This window comes from Belonocnema kinseyi, chromosome 4 (genome assembly GCF_010883055.1).
Source record: "Belonocnema kinseyi isolate 2016_QV_RU_SX_M_011 chromosome 4, B_treatae_v1, whole genome shotgun sequence".
NCBI lineage: Eukaryota > Metazoa > Arthropoda > Insecta > Hymenoptera > Cynipidae > Belonocnema > Belonocnema kinseyi.
Genome location: NC_046660.1, coordinates 114,402,509 through 114,419,890, shown reverse-complemented (window position 1 = coordinate 114,419,890; position 17,382 = coordinate 114,402,509). Strand labels below are relative to the sequence as shown.

Below are 17,382 nucleotides of genomic sequence, written 5' to 3'. Positions count from 1 at the left end.
AATAAAAATAAAGCAAATAATAGTTGTAAGTCGCCACGAATGAATAATTCTTCAATTGTTATTTACACATTATAATTCAATACAATACATTGCTAAATGACAAATTTAAATTTGTGAAATTCAAATGATTCAAGGCTTTCTATTTCAAACAATGCAGTTTCTAATTGTTTTGCTTTGAATATTTTTATATTATTAAGTATATTATATTTTATATAAACAGTCAAATATTCCTAAATTTAAAAAAAATGTTATTTTCTTTGATTAGAAAATTACAAATTGAATGGGTTAAAAATGAAATCTTTTTAATTCAAATAACATTTGAATATGATTTGAAGTTGAATAAAAGCGTGTAATCATGAATCTATTAATTTGAAATTGTTTTTATTTTAAATAGTTTATGAAGTTTAAATCAGACTTTTAAAGTTCTTTAAATACTAATGTTTTCGCATTGAAACAGCTCAAATTTAAACATTAAAATCTGTACATTTTTAAATTTTTAACATTTAGAATCGTCTTATAAAATAAATTATTTGAAAATTATTAATACTTGAACTACAGTTTAATTTTTTTAAATCATTAAATTATTCATATTTACAGCTGATCAACTTGAAAAGTTTTGAAATTTTTTTTTTATCAAATTTGCACTGAATTGAATGATTCCATAATTTAAAGATTTAACCATTGAATTTAACATTTACGAAAAAATTGAATTGAACTTATTTTAAATTATCATGTGTTTTGAAATTCGTAATAATTTAAGTAATCGGATACATTTTTCCTCTCAAAATTGGCCAATTTCACGGTGAAAAAATAAATTCACTATCATTTACCGATCTTTACAAAAAACTCCTGCTTTCCCGGTAAAGCCATTTATAATAACAGTTCTTAATTCATTTTCAATATTTTCAACTGCATTTCTTTAAAAATTCTGCATCGACCTTTTTTTATATTTTTCTATCATTGCAGATAATTTAATTTTTATGTAAAACACAATTTTTCTACTATTCCAACTATGGGACTGTACACTGCATTCTACATACCGGTCGACAAGTTGTGTCTTTTTCGTTTTAGTACAGAGGTGGCACATCTTTTTCATTTAATTTTACATAAAAATTTGGCATAATAGTATACATTTAAACGAAAATACGCTGGAAACATTTTAATGCCCGTTAAGTATCATGGCGAAGCTTAAACTTCTGCTCTTAAATGAAAAGCTCTATTTCAAAATAAAATTCGGATAAATTTGGGAGAAAAAGGTTTGATATTCAGTAAATGAAACATAGAAATATCGGTTAAAAGAAATTATTAGTTTAATAAACTATTTATTCTTAAACTAAAGAAATAAACTAAAAGTTTATTACGAACAGTAGGCTAAATATATGCAATTGTTGTGCAATTTGTGCCTATGACGATCAAAAGAATTATATTATGTAATTATGTACTTAATTCGTCAACGAAAAACAGAGAGTAAGACTTGTATTGTAAAAGTTTCATTTTTATACTTCCATTTTAAAGTCTTATTATGTGTATATTTTAAACTTAAATGTAGTCTTATTTTTATAGGAGCATACCATAAAACAATTTTTAAGTCTGATATAAGTATAAGAATTTTGAAAAAGTCTATGGGAAATGTACGGGAATTTGTTCACGCGTCTGCACTGGACACCCTGATTTATTTTGCAATAGTTTGCTCTGTTGTGTTAAGGGATGTTTAGAATATACTTCATGAATTAAAATAAATGTTGGTGTTTGCTGTAAATATGAATATATTACTTTTATTTGAAATCGTCCGCCGAAACACCACCCTGGTTAAACACCGCCATTTACATTAATCTGTCATTTTCTTGCCTCACTGCCCTTGGGCACTTAACACCCGTGAAATCTTTGCTTTTCAACCCTCGTCACGCAATATACTATTACCTGCTCCCTACTTCGTTAAATAGTAGAACACTTCACTACAATGATGCTATCGAGGCTTAGTATATGGATGTGAATATATATCCAATTAATTTAGTATAGGTTCATGTATCAAACTCCACTTAAACGCAAAAATATTCATTATGAATTGGCCTAAATCCTATTAGTCCTTACTATACACGATTTCCAGGGCCCTTAAGTGTGCGCCTTGTTTTTGCTTCTACTTTATTTTGGATAATGTAATTTAAATTATTTCTGCATATACTGGAGTCAGCCAACACTTCCTTTCTTTCTCCGAATGCCGCGTAACAAATTTCATCCCACCAAGGAGCTCGGATGAATTCTTCATTTCGAGAACAGGAATGGTTAGTGATTCTAATAGGTTTTGTGGAAGGGTATTCTGTAGTGACTATTTCATCCTCAATTTTACGAAGGCTTGATATTTAGTGCTATAATCTATTGATTGTAAATTAAAAACACTCGTATTGGAGATAAAATTCGAGAGGCTAGAATCAAAGGTGGGAGACCCGGGTTCGATTCCCCGCCGGAGAGCCAAGAGTGGGACGATGGTCGTGGGGGCTCTTGGTGGTTCGAAACCCACCTTAAATTGTAGGTTCCCCTCCCACAACCAAGTAAGTGTGTGGGGTGTGTGTAAAGGAATATGGAAAAAGGTGCAAGAAAAATGTAAACCCTTAGGGGACACATTAGAAACCGGGAAGTGGGCACTACCTGAGGATTCGGTACAAACACCCCAAGAGGAGCTGTCAAAGAGGTTTAGAGATACGAAGCTTGAATCGATGACTAAAGGAACGCTACCAGTCCTAGTGCGGTAGATGAGTCCTCCTGTATTTAAGGGAATCCAATCTGTCGGATCTTGAGCGGAGCAAAGCTCTAGTCGGTTATTGCAACTGTCTAAACATCCCTAAAGTAAGCTATGACAATTAAAGTCGTCATCAATAAAAACTAAGCTGGGGTTTATGTTTTGTATAGAGTTAAACAATCTAGTCCACGTCTCTGACCCGAATAAGTTGTAAGAGGCGGACACTGTATGATTACACGATGAGCAGTTCACGTAAAGAAGTTTCTATTGAGATTGAAAGCGTCTCGAGTTTGTTGTCTAGACTAAGTACAGAGGTGACTAGAACCAAATTCATGAAAGCAGTTAAGGTCGAGTTGATAATCGCAAACCTGGATTCATTTGAACTCGGTTTATGAGAGTGATCAGGCGGAGGAACTGATATAAGAGGTTTTGAGGTTGGGGTATGGAAAGGGATAAGAAGGGGGAAATTGAGTTGGAGGGGGGCGGAGGGGGGACCAAACTTTTCATGAAGGACAAAGCCGTCTGGAAAAAGCCTGCGAATATTGCTATTGTTATTGAAGTGAGCAAAGGATAAGCTTGGGCCTCTTCGTGAGGACGGTTGGGATTGCGCTCTCGAAGCAGGCGCCTGATTGGATTTCGAGTGTTAGTCAGTGTGTTTCCGTGCAGATTGCAAGGGGAATTTTTCTAATGAAGTAGGGGTTGTCAGTATCTGGGAGCAAGTATGTCGGGTCTGGGAACGAGATGTCATAAAAGAGCGGACAGGTGCATCATGAAGCTCTGGGAACATTGAAAAGCTAAATTTTAGCTTTAATATTAGAATTAATATAATTATAACTCTTCTAAAAGAGTTAGGGAGCGGTTGGGATGAGGAGGAGACATATTCGGCTTCTTCACCAAATCTGAGGATAGACTTAGGACATTGCTACACTTCGGTGTGATCTGCAGTGTTTGTTAATGTTACTAAATCTGGGGCGTTTGATGCACATTATAGAGGTTGACCGGAAATTATGCCACGTAGCTGCAGGTTCTTTGTGGGTGGGCCGTGCCTTTAAAAGTAATCTAGGCGTTTTTACAGAGGACCGTTTTGGTTATTTAAGTATCCAGGTCAATTGTTTTTCTGTTATATCGAATATCTCTATTGAGCTTAATCTGACCTCTCAGCGCGTCAAGGACCTCGAGATTCTACACGATTTCTGATTCGGAGCTTTCGCTTTAAACACCACGATTAACACCCTGGCACACCACTAAAGTAGAGGGGACGAAAGTCATTTAACTGTCAATTAATGGGGGGATTTTTTCTAACATGATGTTGGCCGCTGTGGGCGATTTTCCTATAAATTTAAACTTTCTAAAGTCCCTGCTACGGACATAGTTGATTAGGCCTACAAAATGTTATTGTAATAAGCGACCACAAGTATCAGGGATAAGATCAGTTTTTACATTTATTTAACTAGGGTTGCGCTGAATGATGTTGGGGCATTTCCATTTTGCAACTTCGCTCTACCGGATTTAGGAGGCCTGTCTAATCTTCCTTGTCGGAGAGAATTTTTCACTACTCAGATTGAAGTTAGCCTGGATTATCTCAACGCTCGAAGTTTCGGGGGGCTGTTGAACGATTGTGTTTCCGCAATTATATTTTCATCTGAGGGGATTGATGAAGAAAACATGTGAGTGGTATCCATATCTTCTAAATCATCGTCTGGAAAGGACATCTGGGACGCTAGATTCGGTTTTTCAGAAAAATTCGCCGAATATTCGAAAATTGCGGGCGATTGAGCATCACCACACATGGTGCGTTGCTGTTTGCCCCCTTGCTCTTTCGCTCCCTTTATCTCCCTCGGTGTTCGAAACGATTATTTCCACTGATAAAAAACAATTATTTTAATTTTTAAATCTCAAGACATCTTATAGAAAAAGATTCAAGTTTTTTTCTAGCACAACAAATTCCAAAAAAGTGTCCCGTGCAAAAAGTCACATTGATTTTTGTCTTTTATTTTTGAAGGTCAAAAATTTATTTAAAAAAAAATGCTCATGATAATCGAAAGAGCGTGAAAAACCTGTGGAAACTTGACAAGAATCATTTTTTTACCACCATTAGAAGAGTTAAAAATCAACAAAATAGACTATATCCTAGTGAGAATGTCAGAATTTTCACTCCTTCTGACCCCCTCCCCATATTAAATATTTGTCTAAATATAACACTTGTTCCCATAAACTTGGATCGAATGAGCAGATTTTGATTTTTCATTGGGTACACTTGAGAAATAATGATTCCATACGTACAAGGACATAAAGTCCAATTGCATCAATTTATACATATATTAATATATTAATTTATACATATATTAATTTCTCATTTCTTGATTTGAACAGAGCGAGCATAGAACCTTGGCAGCTTTTGTACTTGCCTGCATCGTGAATAATTACCAGCAAGGCCAGGAATCCGCTTTACAGGGCAGTTTAGTGTCCATTTGTTTAGAACAATTAGGCGATCAGAATCCTTTACTTCGACAGTGGCTAGCTTTATGCCTTGGTAGGCTTTGGCACAATTACGATAAAGCCAGATGGTGTGGAGTTCGAGACATCGCACACGAAAAACTTTATAGTTTACTCCAGGATTCGGTTCCGGAGGTAAAATGAATTAAAATGATATTTCTAAAGTTGTAACTACATTATTATATTAAACTAAATCATTATTATATGATCTATTGTTCACAGGTTCGAGCTGCGAGTGTTTATGCCTTAGGAACTTTCATCAACAGCGTAACCAAAAGAAGTGAACACGCTAACAACATCGACCAAATCATCGCGATGACACTAATTAATACCGTAACTTATGACATGTGCCCTCTAGTCAGAAAAGTACGTAAGTGAAAAACTTCATTGCATGCAACTTGCAACACATTTTACTATTCTTCCAATCACTTATTATTACTATGTCCCATTGCAATGTCATCTACCCTTAATTAAATATTTTAACTTCATTATTAATAATATTGTTCACCACAGGAATTAGTAGTTGCCCTACAATGGATGGTGTTGCATTTTGAAAACTCTTTCGTCACCCTCGCCGTCGCCGAGGAAAACAGTCGAAGAGATCTTGTCGTAGAGACATTCTCGCCATTTAGTGGAATGAGGAGGATTAATTCGAGAGACAGGTTGAAAAGCGTAGTTTCGCCTAATGGTGCATCCATAGACTCGCCTGATGGGTTCACTCAGGATCGAATCAAAAGAGTTTCTTCAGTATCGTCTATTAGCAGTTTGGGTAAGAACTTTAGATTCATAGTTTATAAATTCAAAGTAAAGAGATTATAACTGAAGCGTCGGCTGTAAAAACGTTACATATTAACTAATTTCATTACCCCATTTCTTTGTCATGTTTCGTACCACCCCAATCTTTAAAAAATTGGCAGTTAAGAAAGTACGGTATTATGCTAATGAAACATCCGGCGTAATAAAAGAAAAGGTTATTAATGAGATTTTAAAATTTTTTCCTGTCTGCATTTCTTGCTAAAAAACGGAAAATTCAAGGTATTTAGCTTGTTCAGGTTTAACAATATATAACTGAAAAATATGTAAATATAGAAATAATACATTATTATTATTAATTAGAAGGAATACAAATTTTGCAATGGAATAAATAAATCTAAGCATATTTTTTGTTGTAATACCAAGTCAGTATGGAAACATAGAATTTTTAAAATGTAAATAATAATTTAGACGTTATCCTACAGTTTAGAAATGAGCAAAAAAACCAAGCAATTATAAAAAGATAGTCGGATACATGAAATCCGAACAAAAATTAATGTTTTTACAGCTAACGCTTGATCTGGTCTTATAGTATTTTTCCTTTTAGAAATCTCGGTAAAATACATTTATCTGAAACTTTGTTTCTTTATTTCAAAAGACCATCAAGGGGGTCACCCCGTGTATCCGGTCGAAAAAATCGATTTTTTTTGGTTGCCTAAATTTATTCCTACACATGTGTAGAATATGCTGGTGAAGTAATATTCTAATATTCGAAGTCATTGGGAAGTTACAGCTGTTAGAACGACTAGGTGTACTTCATTGTTTAATGCGTTCTGGTACTTTCAAACGCGTTTTCGCGAAACCACGTTTTTCGAATTGGCCGGCATGATATCTAAAAAACGGTTTGACCGATTGCTTTGAAATTCTTAGGGTAGATTCAGCACATGTGTATGCATCGCCTGAACTAGTATAACTAAAAAATTCCAAGTCGTTTTGTTTTTCCGTAAGGAAATAATCGAAAAAAATTATGAAGTTTGAAAAAAAAAGTTCAAAACCATGTCAATTACTCAATTTTCAATATTTTCAAAATATCCAAGTTCAGACGATGGCCACAGCTTCACAGATTGAAATGCCGTTTGGTTTTTTGATTTTAAATAAGCTGTTCGCCCGGAATCATGCCGGCCATGGACACACTTTTTTTGACATAAGTGTCTTCGGAGTGACGCCACACGCATTATAATAAAGATTTTTGGTTCAAGCTTGCACAATTTACTGTTCAAATGTAAATAAATATATAGTAAAAAGTTCAAAGTTGTATATTTTTTTTGTTCGTAAAAAAATCCTCAAAAAGGCAAAAAACGAGCTGGCACACGGGGTGACCCCCTTAAGTCATACATACGTAAATCAAGATAAATACTTAACTTGTTTAATCTCACCTAGCAGGAAATAACTGGGAATTCGTGAGAAAACCTTGCGAATCGATCGGTATGGAAATTTGGATCAAGTGCATGCTCGTAGCCTTATTCATTTCATTATATTTTTATTTCACTAATTCACATTTTGAAAATTATATTTTTTTTTGCAAAGTTCTTTGTGGGTGAAAGGGAACAATTACTGCGAATGGAAACCAACTGCTGCATCCATAGTTAATTTATTTTAGAGGAGTTTGTTAATTTGACATAGAATTTTTATTACATTTACAGCACTTTCTCCGTATATATTTCTTCTCCAGTTTTTCAGAATGAAACAAATAAAGCTTAACCAAATAGCCGAGGTGTTACGTGATCTTCGGATCAATAACATTCCGAAAAGAAGAAGTGTAAAAATAAAAGTTGCCAACAGCCAGACGGGGATACATGTTTGCAAATTTATATTTGTATCCCAAACTCTGTCATTGGAGAAGCATTCTCGGAGGAGGATTGTTCAGAGGATTGTTCTCCGATGTCAGAGTTGTGCGTAAAAAAATAAATTTGCAAACGTGTATCGCCGTTTGACTTTTGGCATCTGCTATCGTTACATTTCTTTATTTAGGAAAATGAATTTTTTCACACAAAATATTCATTTTCTGAGCACAAGGGTAAGGCTTACGAAATTTTATCGACCCCAGGAACACGCAACATGCCGGCTGTTTAGTTCATTTTCTTTCTTTTATTCTTTAAAACTGGAGAGGAAATATGTCCACGTCGCTATTGGTCGGTGCGTAACTTCAGGTCCTGTGTATAGACGTAGGACCTGAATTTATATAGGGACTATCGAATCTTAACAAAGTTAAGATTCGATAGATCTGTTTCTTTCGCATAATTATATATTTATTAATCATTTATATCTACTTAAAGATAGTATTTTTCGTCTGCTTAATTACAGAATATCATTAAACAGCACTTTTAGCTAGTATAGTGAAATTCCCAGTGTATCAAAATAAATTATAGCTTAAATCTTTGTTGTCTTATGTATTATGCTTATCGTATAAATTGCAATTCTTTCTATAGCTGTTTTCCTTTTAGTACGGCTTATATAAAACACAAATATTATTTTTGTAAATATTTTTCACTATCTTAATAATTGATGCCATTGGTGGATAAAGGGCATATGGGCTAAAGGCCATATGGGCTAAAGGATACAGTAGTGGACATGTTAAAAGACACTTTTGCAGAAAAATAAAAATGTAAAATTAGCTGTCGAATTTTTGATCTTTGAATAAGTCCAATAAGTTACCAGAAAATCGACAACCTCGAAACTATGCTATTAGGCGTACTGCCGTTAAAACAAGAAAGGTAATAACTACATTATGGATCAATGCCCTGTCAACTTAACATCAAATTTTATATTTTCACGAAGGATTACCCCTTTATCAATCAAATTAATAAATCCTGGCCAAATTTTGTAATCTTTCATCTGGTGATGTGAAAATATGATTTATTTTCATCGCAAGGAGTGTTAGACATGTCTTTACGGGGATATCAATGTTGCAGGACGGGTGCCTGAAGTCTATGGTTTTACAACTCGTCCTGCAAACATTGAGCTTCAAGTGAGAATCAACCCAAACCTACGGGTGATGTAGAATATTCGATCTTTGGTCGTGAAATTTGAAAATAGCTCAGTTCGCGCTACAGTATATATGTCTGCAGTAAAATGAGGTTGCTCTTAATATTTCAGTGTGGCGGCGTTCAGAACTAATAATATTACTGCATGCTTTGTAACGTTCACTTTTCAGGAGGCGTTAAAGGCTCACAACACGGTGATTGCGAATAAAAAAGTATAAAACCAAAATCTGATTTAATTTTATAGAAGTAACCTTTATAAACCAAAACCAGATTAATATATGGTATTTAACGTTCGAATTATAAGCAAACTAAGACGTAATTTGTAAATAGATTAAAATTAATAATTTGAGGTTAGGGTGACAGAGGACTAGTCCAAAATATAGTTACTAATTTTTTTTTGCTTAGACGGTGGTATAGTATAAATGCCTCTAAAAATCTCTAATGAAAATATATTTTTCATTCAAAATATGTTCTTTCACAGAAGTATAGAAGTTTAATGTATTTGAAGATTATAAGCTAGATTCACCAATCCGCGCAAACGAAGGCAGATGAGCAATGCGTAAATTGGTCGAACGCAAGGTCCGTGGTAGTCCAGGCATCGGGTACTATAACTGATTATTGAGTAGGTAATGCGCGTTTTTTTTTCTTTTGCTAAAACGCTTTATTTTAAAGTAAAATTTTTAAGAGCAAAATTAAACTAGATTCTTCAAAGAACCAGTATTTTTTCTAGAAATAAAAGGCGAAAACCAGAATTTCGAAGTTTGTGTCTGTACTTTGGAACCTGTTAATTTTATTTAAAAAATGTAATGACCTATCCCCAATAACACGAAGTAATAGTAAGGAGAAGGAACTGTGTGCTACGAAAGCATGGCAACTTTTTCGGAATAGCTGTCCTGACTTTTAAGTGAAATATCTATGAGAGCCACGAAGATGCCCGAAGTACTGTCGCTAAGAGCCGAAAGAGTTACCGTCTATTTGAGAGCTAAATTTGAATCATAAATTATTGTGAAATTAAGATGTTATCAAATTCATATAATTTAAATATTTGGAATCTTACATGAAGAATCCAGTGATATTTACAAAACTATTTATAAAAATGTACTGTAACATTTATTATTAAGTACTTACGCTTTTGCAAAAATAATGTTCATTAACTTCTTTGACCAATTCCAAAATGCTGTTTCGAATTGAATTCATGAAAGTTAATGAATTTTTAATTGCAAAACCTAAAACTCGCATAATTTTAAATTGTAAAATGCTGCGCAGCTCCGGCTGTCACATAATAAATTTTCTTGACAACTAGGTGATGTCCGTTTGAAATTTATATACAGCTACAGTGTCATGACTTAATCCGAGATGATTGCCTTGCTAAAATGCTTTAGTCCGTTTTCTTCTTCGTAATAAATAACTACTGTAAATATAGTAGCTTGATTATTATTACAATGGAAAGTTCGTGCAACATTTAGAATGATGAAAGTGTAATTTCCAGCAAAGTCAAGCAAAATTAAGAACTCTCCTGCTTTTAGCATAATTTTAAGGTGCTTCAGAAATAAACCTTGTTGTTTCGCATAAAATGGGTGAGATTTCAGGTTTTTAAGTTTAGTGCAAAGTTCTTACACGAAAGCATCCGTGTCTGCTATTTCAGTCTTCAAAGTGCTTCTATCAGTTTTCTGCCAAAGTTGATATGTCGCTGTGTCGTAACTACTCACTCCCAATAGATTAATCAGGTACTTTTTTGAAATTGTCAATGTCAATACAAGATTCGCTTTCGTTAAAATGACAAGAATCAGCGGGTTCACTTTACATGATTTCTTCCAGTCACTTGTGGCAATCTGATAATTGTCTGCCAGGCACTTCAGCTAAATATTTGATATCAATCGTATTTTACATCAACTAGTGGCCTATGCCACTAGTGTCCAGTGGCCAATTCTGTACCTGTTACCTAAGCCTACTTTACAATATAGACTTTATGCATCCTTTTTCCACCTATGGTCTTAATTTATTTGCAGAACCAATACCTTGCACAGATTGTTTTAATTACTCACGTGAAAAATGTGCCTTTCCTTTAATTGGTCCTTTTAAAAATTAACTTTAGGTCACAGTTCGCTTGGGAGCTTACCAAGTGTGTCTTATGGAAGTGTCTTTATGAAATTCTGGCACGGATTATGTGGACTCGATAACGATCCACATCCGGCTGTGGCTGCCATGTCACAGAAAGTGACGAATTACATTCGCAATCAGGTAAGGTTTTAAAAATTATAAGGAAATTTGGAATAGTTTTGAATGTAAGAATAATAGAGTTTAATTATTATTCTTAAGGGCATGTGATATACAGAAAATTGTCGATTTTACCAGTTTTAGGTTCCCCCGGCTTTTTTTCTAGAATAATAAATATTTTATCTTAAAAATTTGAGAAATGATAGCGAACATGCTAACAGACGTCCCACACGCTTTTTTTGTAGGTTAATTCAAAAAAGTTTTAATTTAGCAAAATGTGATTAATTTGCATAGCGCTTAGGAAATAGTATCGATTTTTTCTGTGTTAGGTTCCCCCGGCTTTTTACCTAGGATTAGAAATATTTTGCCTTCAAAATCTGGGAAATGATAGCGAACATGGTAACGGACGTCCCCACTCACTTTCTTTAAGCTTTTTTATCAAAAAATTTTGGATATTGCTAACAACGTATGTGTATATTTCGAAGTTATGTGTGTTACAATTCACCCGAGCGTTACTTCCAAATTACACAATATTTTTGGCCCAAAACTTTGATTTACAAATAAACATAGTAACTAATCTCCCGGAACTAACCTTGTTTGCAGGCAATCAAAAAAGTTTATTTCATAAATAATTTCCAGATTATCGAAAAGGCAGAGATGGAAAACGACGTAACCTCAAAATAATGCATATGCATAAAATTTTTATTTAGCACAATAAATTTTTGTTGTTATTAACCCTCAAAAAAGAGTCCGTGGACGTCCGTTATGATATTTTATAGCATCTTCGAATTCAGTTTTTAAAATTTTTCATTTTTGTGGAAAAAAGCCGGGGAAACTGTAAGTATCACATGACCTTAATGGGAATAACTTTTAAAATCATTAACTGTAAATATTCTGAAAATTTCAGGTAAAAGAGTCATCCGGTCCGAAGGAGATGATGGAAGCTAAGATATCATCTTCTTTATCTCTCCCGCCATCGCCTTCGAATCGCACGAATTATTTCAAGTAAGCTTGGGTAAAATTTGTAAACCCACTGGAACCTCGCTTTACCGGACGTTTCGGGGGTACCCTCAGGGCTCTTTCACATGATTGCAGATCCGCAAGTTGCGGACATGCGTAATAGAAAATTTAATGATTTTCAAATGATAGGCCGGTATAACCTCTAATGTACATATAATGTGCTGGCTACGCTTTCGTAAAGACATGCCGTAAAAACTATGCAGGCTATTCTTTGAAAAGGCATAATATTATTATGTTACGAATGTCAAAAACACTTACCTCCTGTAAACAAAAATATTATTTTGTTGAAAAAGCGATACAAAATAATAAACACCCGAACTGATGAACGCAGAACATGGAGATGAATCAGCTGATTTTGAATATGCTTGTTTCTTTTCATTAAAACATTGAAAATGTTATTTTATTCATCGCCGCTATTCTTTCATACTTACTTTTAGTTGCATACATTTGCCTATCATTTAAAGAACATTAAATCTTCTATTAAAATAAAACCGAGTATTCAAATTACCGCAATTTCAAGATTTTTCTGCTGACAGAAAATTCTCAATTTCCACAAATGATGACTTGCGCAAGTCTGCAACTTGCGGATCTGCAATCGTATGAAAAGGCTTTCAATAGCCTTCACTGTAAATCTGTGTTTCCCGAGCAATTCTTCTCCTTCTTGCTTCTGGCTACTTATAGTGTCGAACCGTAAACAGAGCAACTCCGCTGACCATACTAGCGCCTCTCTGTCACCCCCTTGGACCACCTTATCCAGTATATCAGGTTACGGTAAATCGGGGTCCCAGTCTATGGAAATCATAATACTTTGTATTATTCTGTAGAAATACTTTTTTTCTACTAATAATTTTTTTACAGTAATAGCAAAGGAGAATCACCGCCGAATATTAATTCAGCAACAGATCTTCCTCGTTCGCGTATTCCGCCTCATGTTAATCGTTCCAGAAAACCCATACCAAATACGGTAACCACTTTTTAAGTTATAGATATACGTTTAAACAACAACATTGATGTATCCAGTTGAAAATATTCCACAAAATAAAAATTATAATGAAAAATTAATTTTTTTAGATATCGGAAGAAACAGATGAAACTCCAGTAACGAAAAATCCGCTAATAACCTCACAGTTTGTAGAGTGGAGTTGTTCACAATTTGCTCAACCCGTAAACTTCGAGAATGAAGCAGAATCTACGAATGATGTTGAAAGCAGAGCCCATCACGAACGAGAGTGGCGGTAATTCTAATCATTCGTAAATTTAATACTTGTTTAATAAATTTCAATTTCAATTATTTTTTATTTCCTTAGGTATTTACGAAACAGCAGGCAGCGACATGAAGCAAAAGAGGACTTCACGAAAATTGCCCATGGGAGACTCGAGTCTCAAGTCTTTCATGTACGGAGTATGCACCCTCCAGACATTTTGGCCTTTCATCCTTTTGATCATCATTTGGCAGTAGCATACAAAGATCACTTTGGGTTAGTATTATTATGTGCTAAAAAGTTTCAGCGACGTATTTCATAACTTAAATGTATGCGTAATATTTGAAGGGTTGCAGTGGAGAACTATATAACCAAATTTTTTTGTCAAAAATGGGCTTTTTGCTTACAAAATTCTTAAAAAATCAAATATATGCAAGGAAGGGAAGCCCAAAACGTCCATCTCTCCTGAGATGGACTACAGTTTTGGGCTTCCAAAAATACAGAAGGCAGAGCCAACCCTATCAGAGGCCAAATCTACCGAGCCGTCAGTAAATATCCTAACTGAGCCCTGATAAGACACAGATACCAACCTGTAGAATGCCTCCAGAGGATCAGCAGATGCTCGTATAAGATCACCCGAGACGCAATCAATCTCGACCCTTTGAAGTAACTCCTCCCAGCTATCATCAAAGTATGCGGGTCTGAGAGGTCTCCCGCAACTCATCAATACCCTTGAATCGAGTTAAAGCCATGTGACAAGTGGGTCACGTGACCAGATTCCTACTAAGGTAAGGTAAAAATCTGGTCACGTGACCCACTCGTCACATGGCCCTAAAGGAAGACGCCATGGCACACCTGTCAGCCCTAAGTCTCCCCTCATCCTTTTTAACATTTTTCAGCAATTAATTGATGTTTCGGGATCAGTGAATTGTTCCTCCAACTGAAATTCCTCAGAAAAAAAAGATCAGAAATTTTCAGAGCAAGAGGAGGTTCATTCGCCTCAGTCAAGAGTACAGATATAGGAGTATAACTCATGCAGCCCAATAAAACTCTAAGTGCCTGGTACTGAACCCGGTCAAAATACTCAGAGCCGACACACTCACACAGGCAAAGAGGGGTGCAACCCAATCAAGACAAGCCCAACCAAATTCCTATAAACAATACCCAAGATCGCAGCGTCAGCACCCCAAGAGACTAGCAATAACGCGAAAAACACTAATGGCTCTAAGAGCGTTCCCACCAATGTACTTAATGTGAGAAACCCAGTTCAGGCGCATGTCCAACAAAATACCCAAGTACATCAGGGTTGACCGACAGACAATCAGGTGACCACCCACCTCTAGAAAAATATCCTCTAAAACCACCCGAGATCTAGTGAAGACACGCATCTAAGACTTCGAGAAGCAAATTGAGAGGCCCAACACGCCGAGCCATGGGATTAAAGCTTCAATAGCTTTCTCAGGCAGAGCCAGAGCCAATCTTACGATTAAAAGCAAGTCATCCGCATATTGACTAAACCTTGCCCCAACAGGCAAACGATCACCAAACTTACGCAAATCCAGGTTGAACAGGATGTTTGATAGGACTCCACCTTGTGGAATCCCAACACCACACTCCCGAGGAGCGCCCTTTCTACAGAAGAATAGTCTCCTTCTAGTGATCAAAAATGATATAAAATTAGTCATTCGTGCCGCAACCCCTAGGACCTTTAAGTTCTGGATCAAGACCCCAGGGAGGACCGAATTGAATGCACCCTTAATATCAATCGCAAGAGCTAGGGTAAGTTCGCCCTCTCCCAAACCCCCCATAAACTCAGTAGTAACTGTCGAAACACAGTCCAGGTTAGATCTGCCTCTCCTGAACCCATACTGGAATCTCGGGATCCATTCCTCTTTCTCAGCCCAAAACTCCAATCTCCGCTAAACCAATCTTTCAAACAATTTACACATGGTGGACGTCAGGGAGATCGGACGGAACCCCTTACCGGCAAGCTTGGCTACAAAGATGACATAAGAGTCAACCCAAGCCTCCGGAAAAATGGATAGAGTATACATTCTGTTGAAAAGAGAAAGGATAAAGCTCGAAACCTCATCAGAAAAGCCCCTGAAAACCTCGTAAGTGATTCCATCAAGATCGCGGAACGTACGAGCCTTGCAAGAGTTCAGAGCTGTATGAAACTCTACCTCCGAGAACGGGTGGTTCATAGAGTCACTCATCAATTTCCAGAGTAGGGGGAACCACGACAGGAGAAATGTGAAAGGACACAAGAGCCACCTCTAGCTCCCTGATCTCAACCGAGTTGGGATCAGTAACCACATTAAGATTGGGACTTACGTCTGCCTTTACAGGAATTCGAACAATAGGCCTCACCATCAACCAGAATAGGGATGAGATTCTCTGTACCTTTCCGAAACAGAGACCAATCAAGGTTCTTGACATTAAAACGATTGAAGGAGAAACATGGTGTCGATGGCGTTGCATCCAAAACGCCCACTAATGGAAAATTATCAGAGGAAAAGTTTTCCTCAGAAACTGCGACCGAAGACAAGTGTACAAGAGCAGACGAGATAAAAATTAAGTCCAAATTCGCACCAGACCTACCTGGAAAGGGGAGAAATGTTGGACAGGAGTCATTCAGTGGAATCAAATTCCGATCTGAGAGAGCACGGCGCATCTCTCTGCCACCTGCATTTTCCCATACAGAACCCCACGCAAGGGAATGGGAATTGAAATCTCCGCATAAGTTGATACCATCACAGCCATCGACACAGCCAATGAGATCGCACCAAGAATCATAGCCTAAAGTGACCAGCGGAGAGGAATAAACTGAAAAGACAGCTACAGGTCTAAGGAGGTGGAGACCACGATCCTAACAGAATCAGTTTCACTAAAACAATAACCGCGTAGATCCAATTAACTAAAAAGTAGGTCTTTTTTAATATAGCAGAGCCAATACCTCTACCCTGAGAACAGTTAGATCTGTGGGTAATCACATTTAATAAGAGGTGAGCCAAGGCTTGAAGTTTTAAAACTTTACAAAATCTGCCCACGCATTATTGACTTTCCACGCCATGCGATGAGGCTCTGGGGTACAAGACTATGATCAAGTGCACTTTGGTTCTGTTTAGCGTTGAACCTCTGAAGCAAAACACTAAACAGCATGTCTCATGGGTTCAGAATTCATGATAATAAGGATGGTCATCAAGTGACCCATCTCCTGTACATGGATGACCTGAAGCTGTACGCTAGTGCTGCCCAGAAACTGCAACAAGTGATCTATTTCACAAAACATTTTTCCAATGATATCCACATGGAGTTCAGATTAGATAAATGCAGAACAGTGCATTTAATCAGAGGGAGATTAGGGATCGCAAAGTTAGAGAAGAAGTTCGAAAATGACATTGAGTCAATGGCTGCAGGTGAATCATATAAATATCTGGGTATTCTTTAATCAAAGGGTATTCAGCATACAATAGTTAAGACAAGCCTAACGACTGCCTTCACTACGAGACTCAGATTGTTTATGAAGAGTTTTCTCAACTCGCCAAACAAAATCAGTGCTATCAATACATATGCCATCCCTGTTCTCACATACTCCTTCAGGTTCATCAAGTGGTCCAACACCGACCTTTAAAAGTTGAACAGAATCATCCACGTAGAAATGACGAAGCACCGAATGCACCACAAAAATTCAGCGATTGAAAGGGTCGTTCTACTACGACATACAGTCTGTCAAGTTAAAGCGTGGGTGGCTTTACTCGCAGTCGGTAAGGTGTATCGACATGATTTTGGTGTCAAAATATTAAGAAGTGCTCCCTTTTTCATGCTTTTTGATTTAACATTCAGTTTGCTTTCAATTCTCATCTTGTTACCACGTTACAAAAAATGAGTTCCGTATACGCTTCGCGCTTCG

General features: G+C 36.3%; 1 protein-coding gene across 4 annotated transcripts in view; it reads left to right on the top strand.

The window, feature by feature from the left end:
- LOC117171163 (regulatory-associated protein of mTOR) overlaps positions 1-17,382 on the top strand; it is a 147,485-nt gene that overhangs the window by 47,110 nt on the left and 82,993 nt on the right. For 2 of the 4 annotated variants that reach the window (XM_033358219.1, XM_033358223.1), the window contains exons 11-19: positions 5,111-5,368; positions 5,456-5,599; positions 5,747-6,002; positions 7,427-7,471; positions 11,126-11,271; positions 12,155-12,252; positions 13,126-13,231; positions 13,339-13,502; positions 13,575-13,745. In XM_033358219.1, the coding sequence (XP_033214110.1) occupies positions 5,111-5,368; positions 5,456-5,599; positions 5,747-6,002; positions 7,427-7,471; positions 11,126-11,271; positions 12,155-12,252; positions 13,126-13,231; positions 13,339-13,502; positions 13,575-13,745 (1,388 nt within the window). The remainder of the gene's footprint in view (positions 1-5,110; positions 5,369-5,455; positions 5,600-5,746; positions 6,003-7,426; positions 7,472-11,125; positions 11,272-12,154; positions 12,253-13,125; positions 13,232-13,338; positions 13,503-13,574; positions 13,746-17,382) is intronic. The other 2 variants (XM_033358220.1, XM_033358222.1) reach the window with 2 other exon arrangements.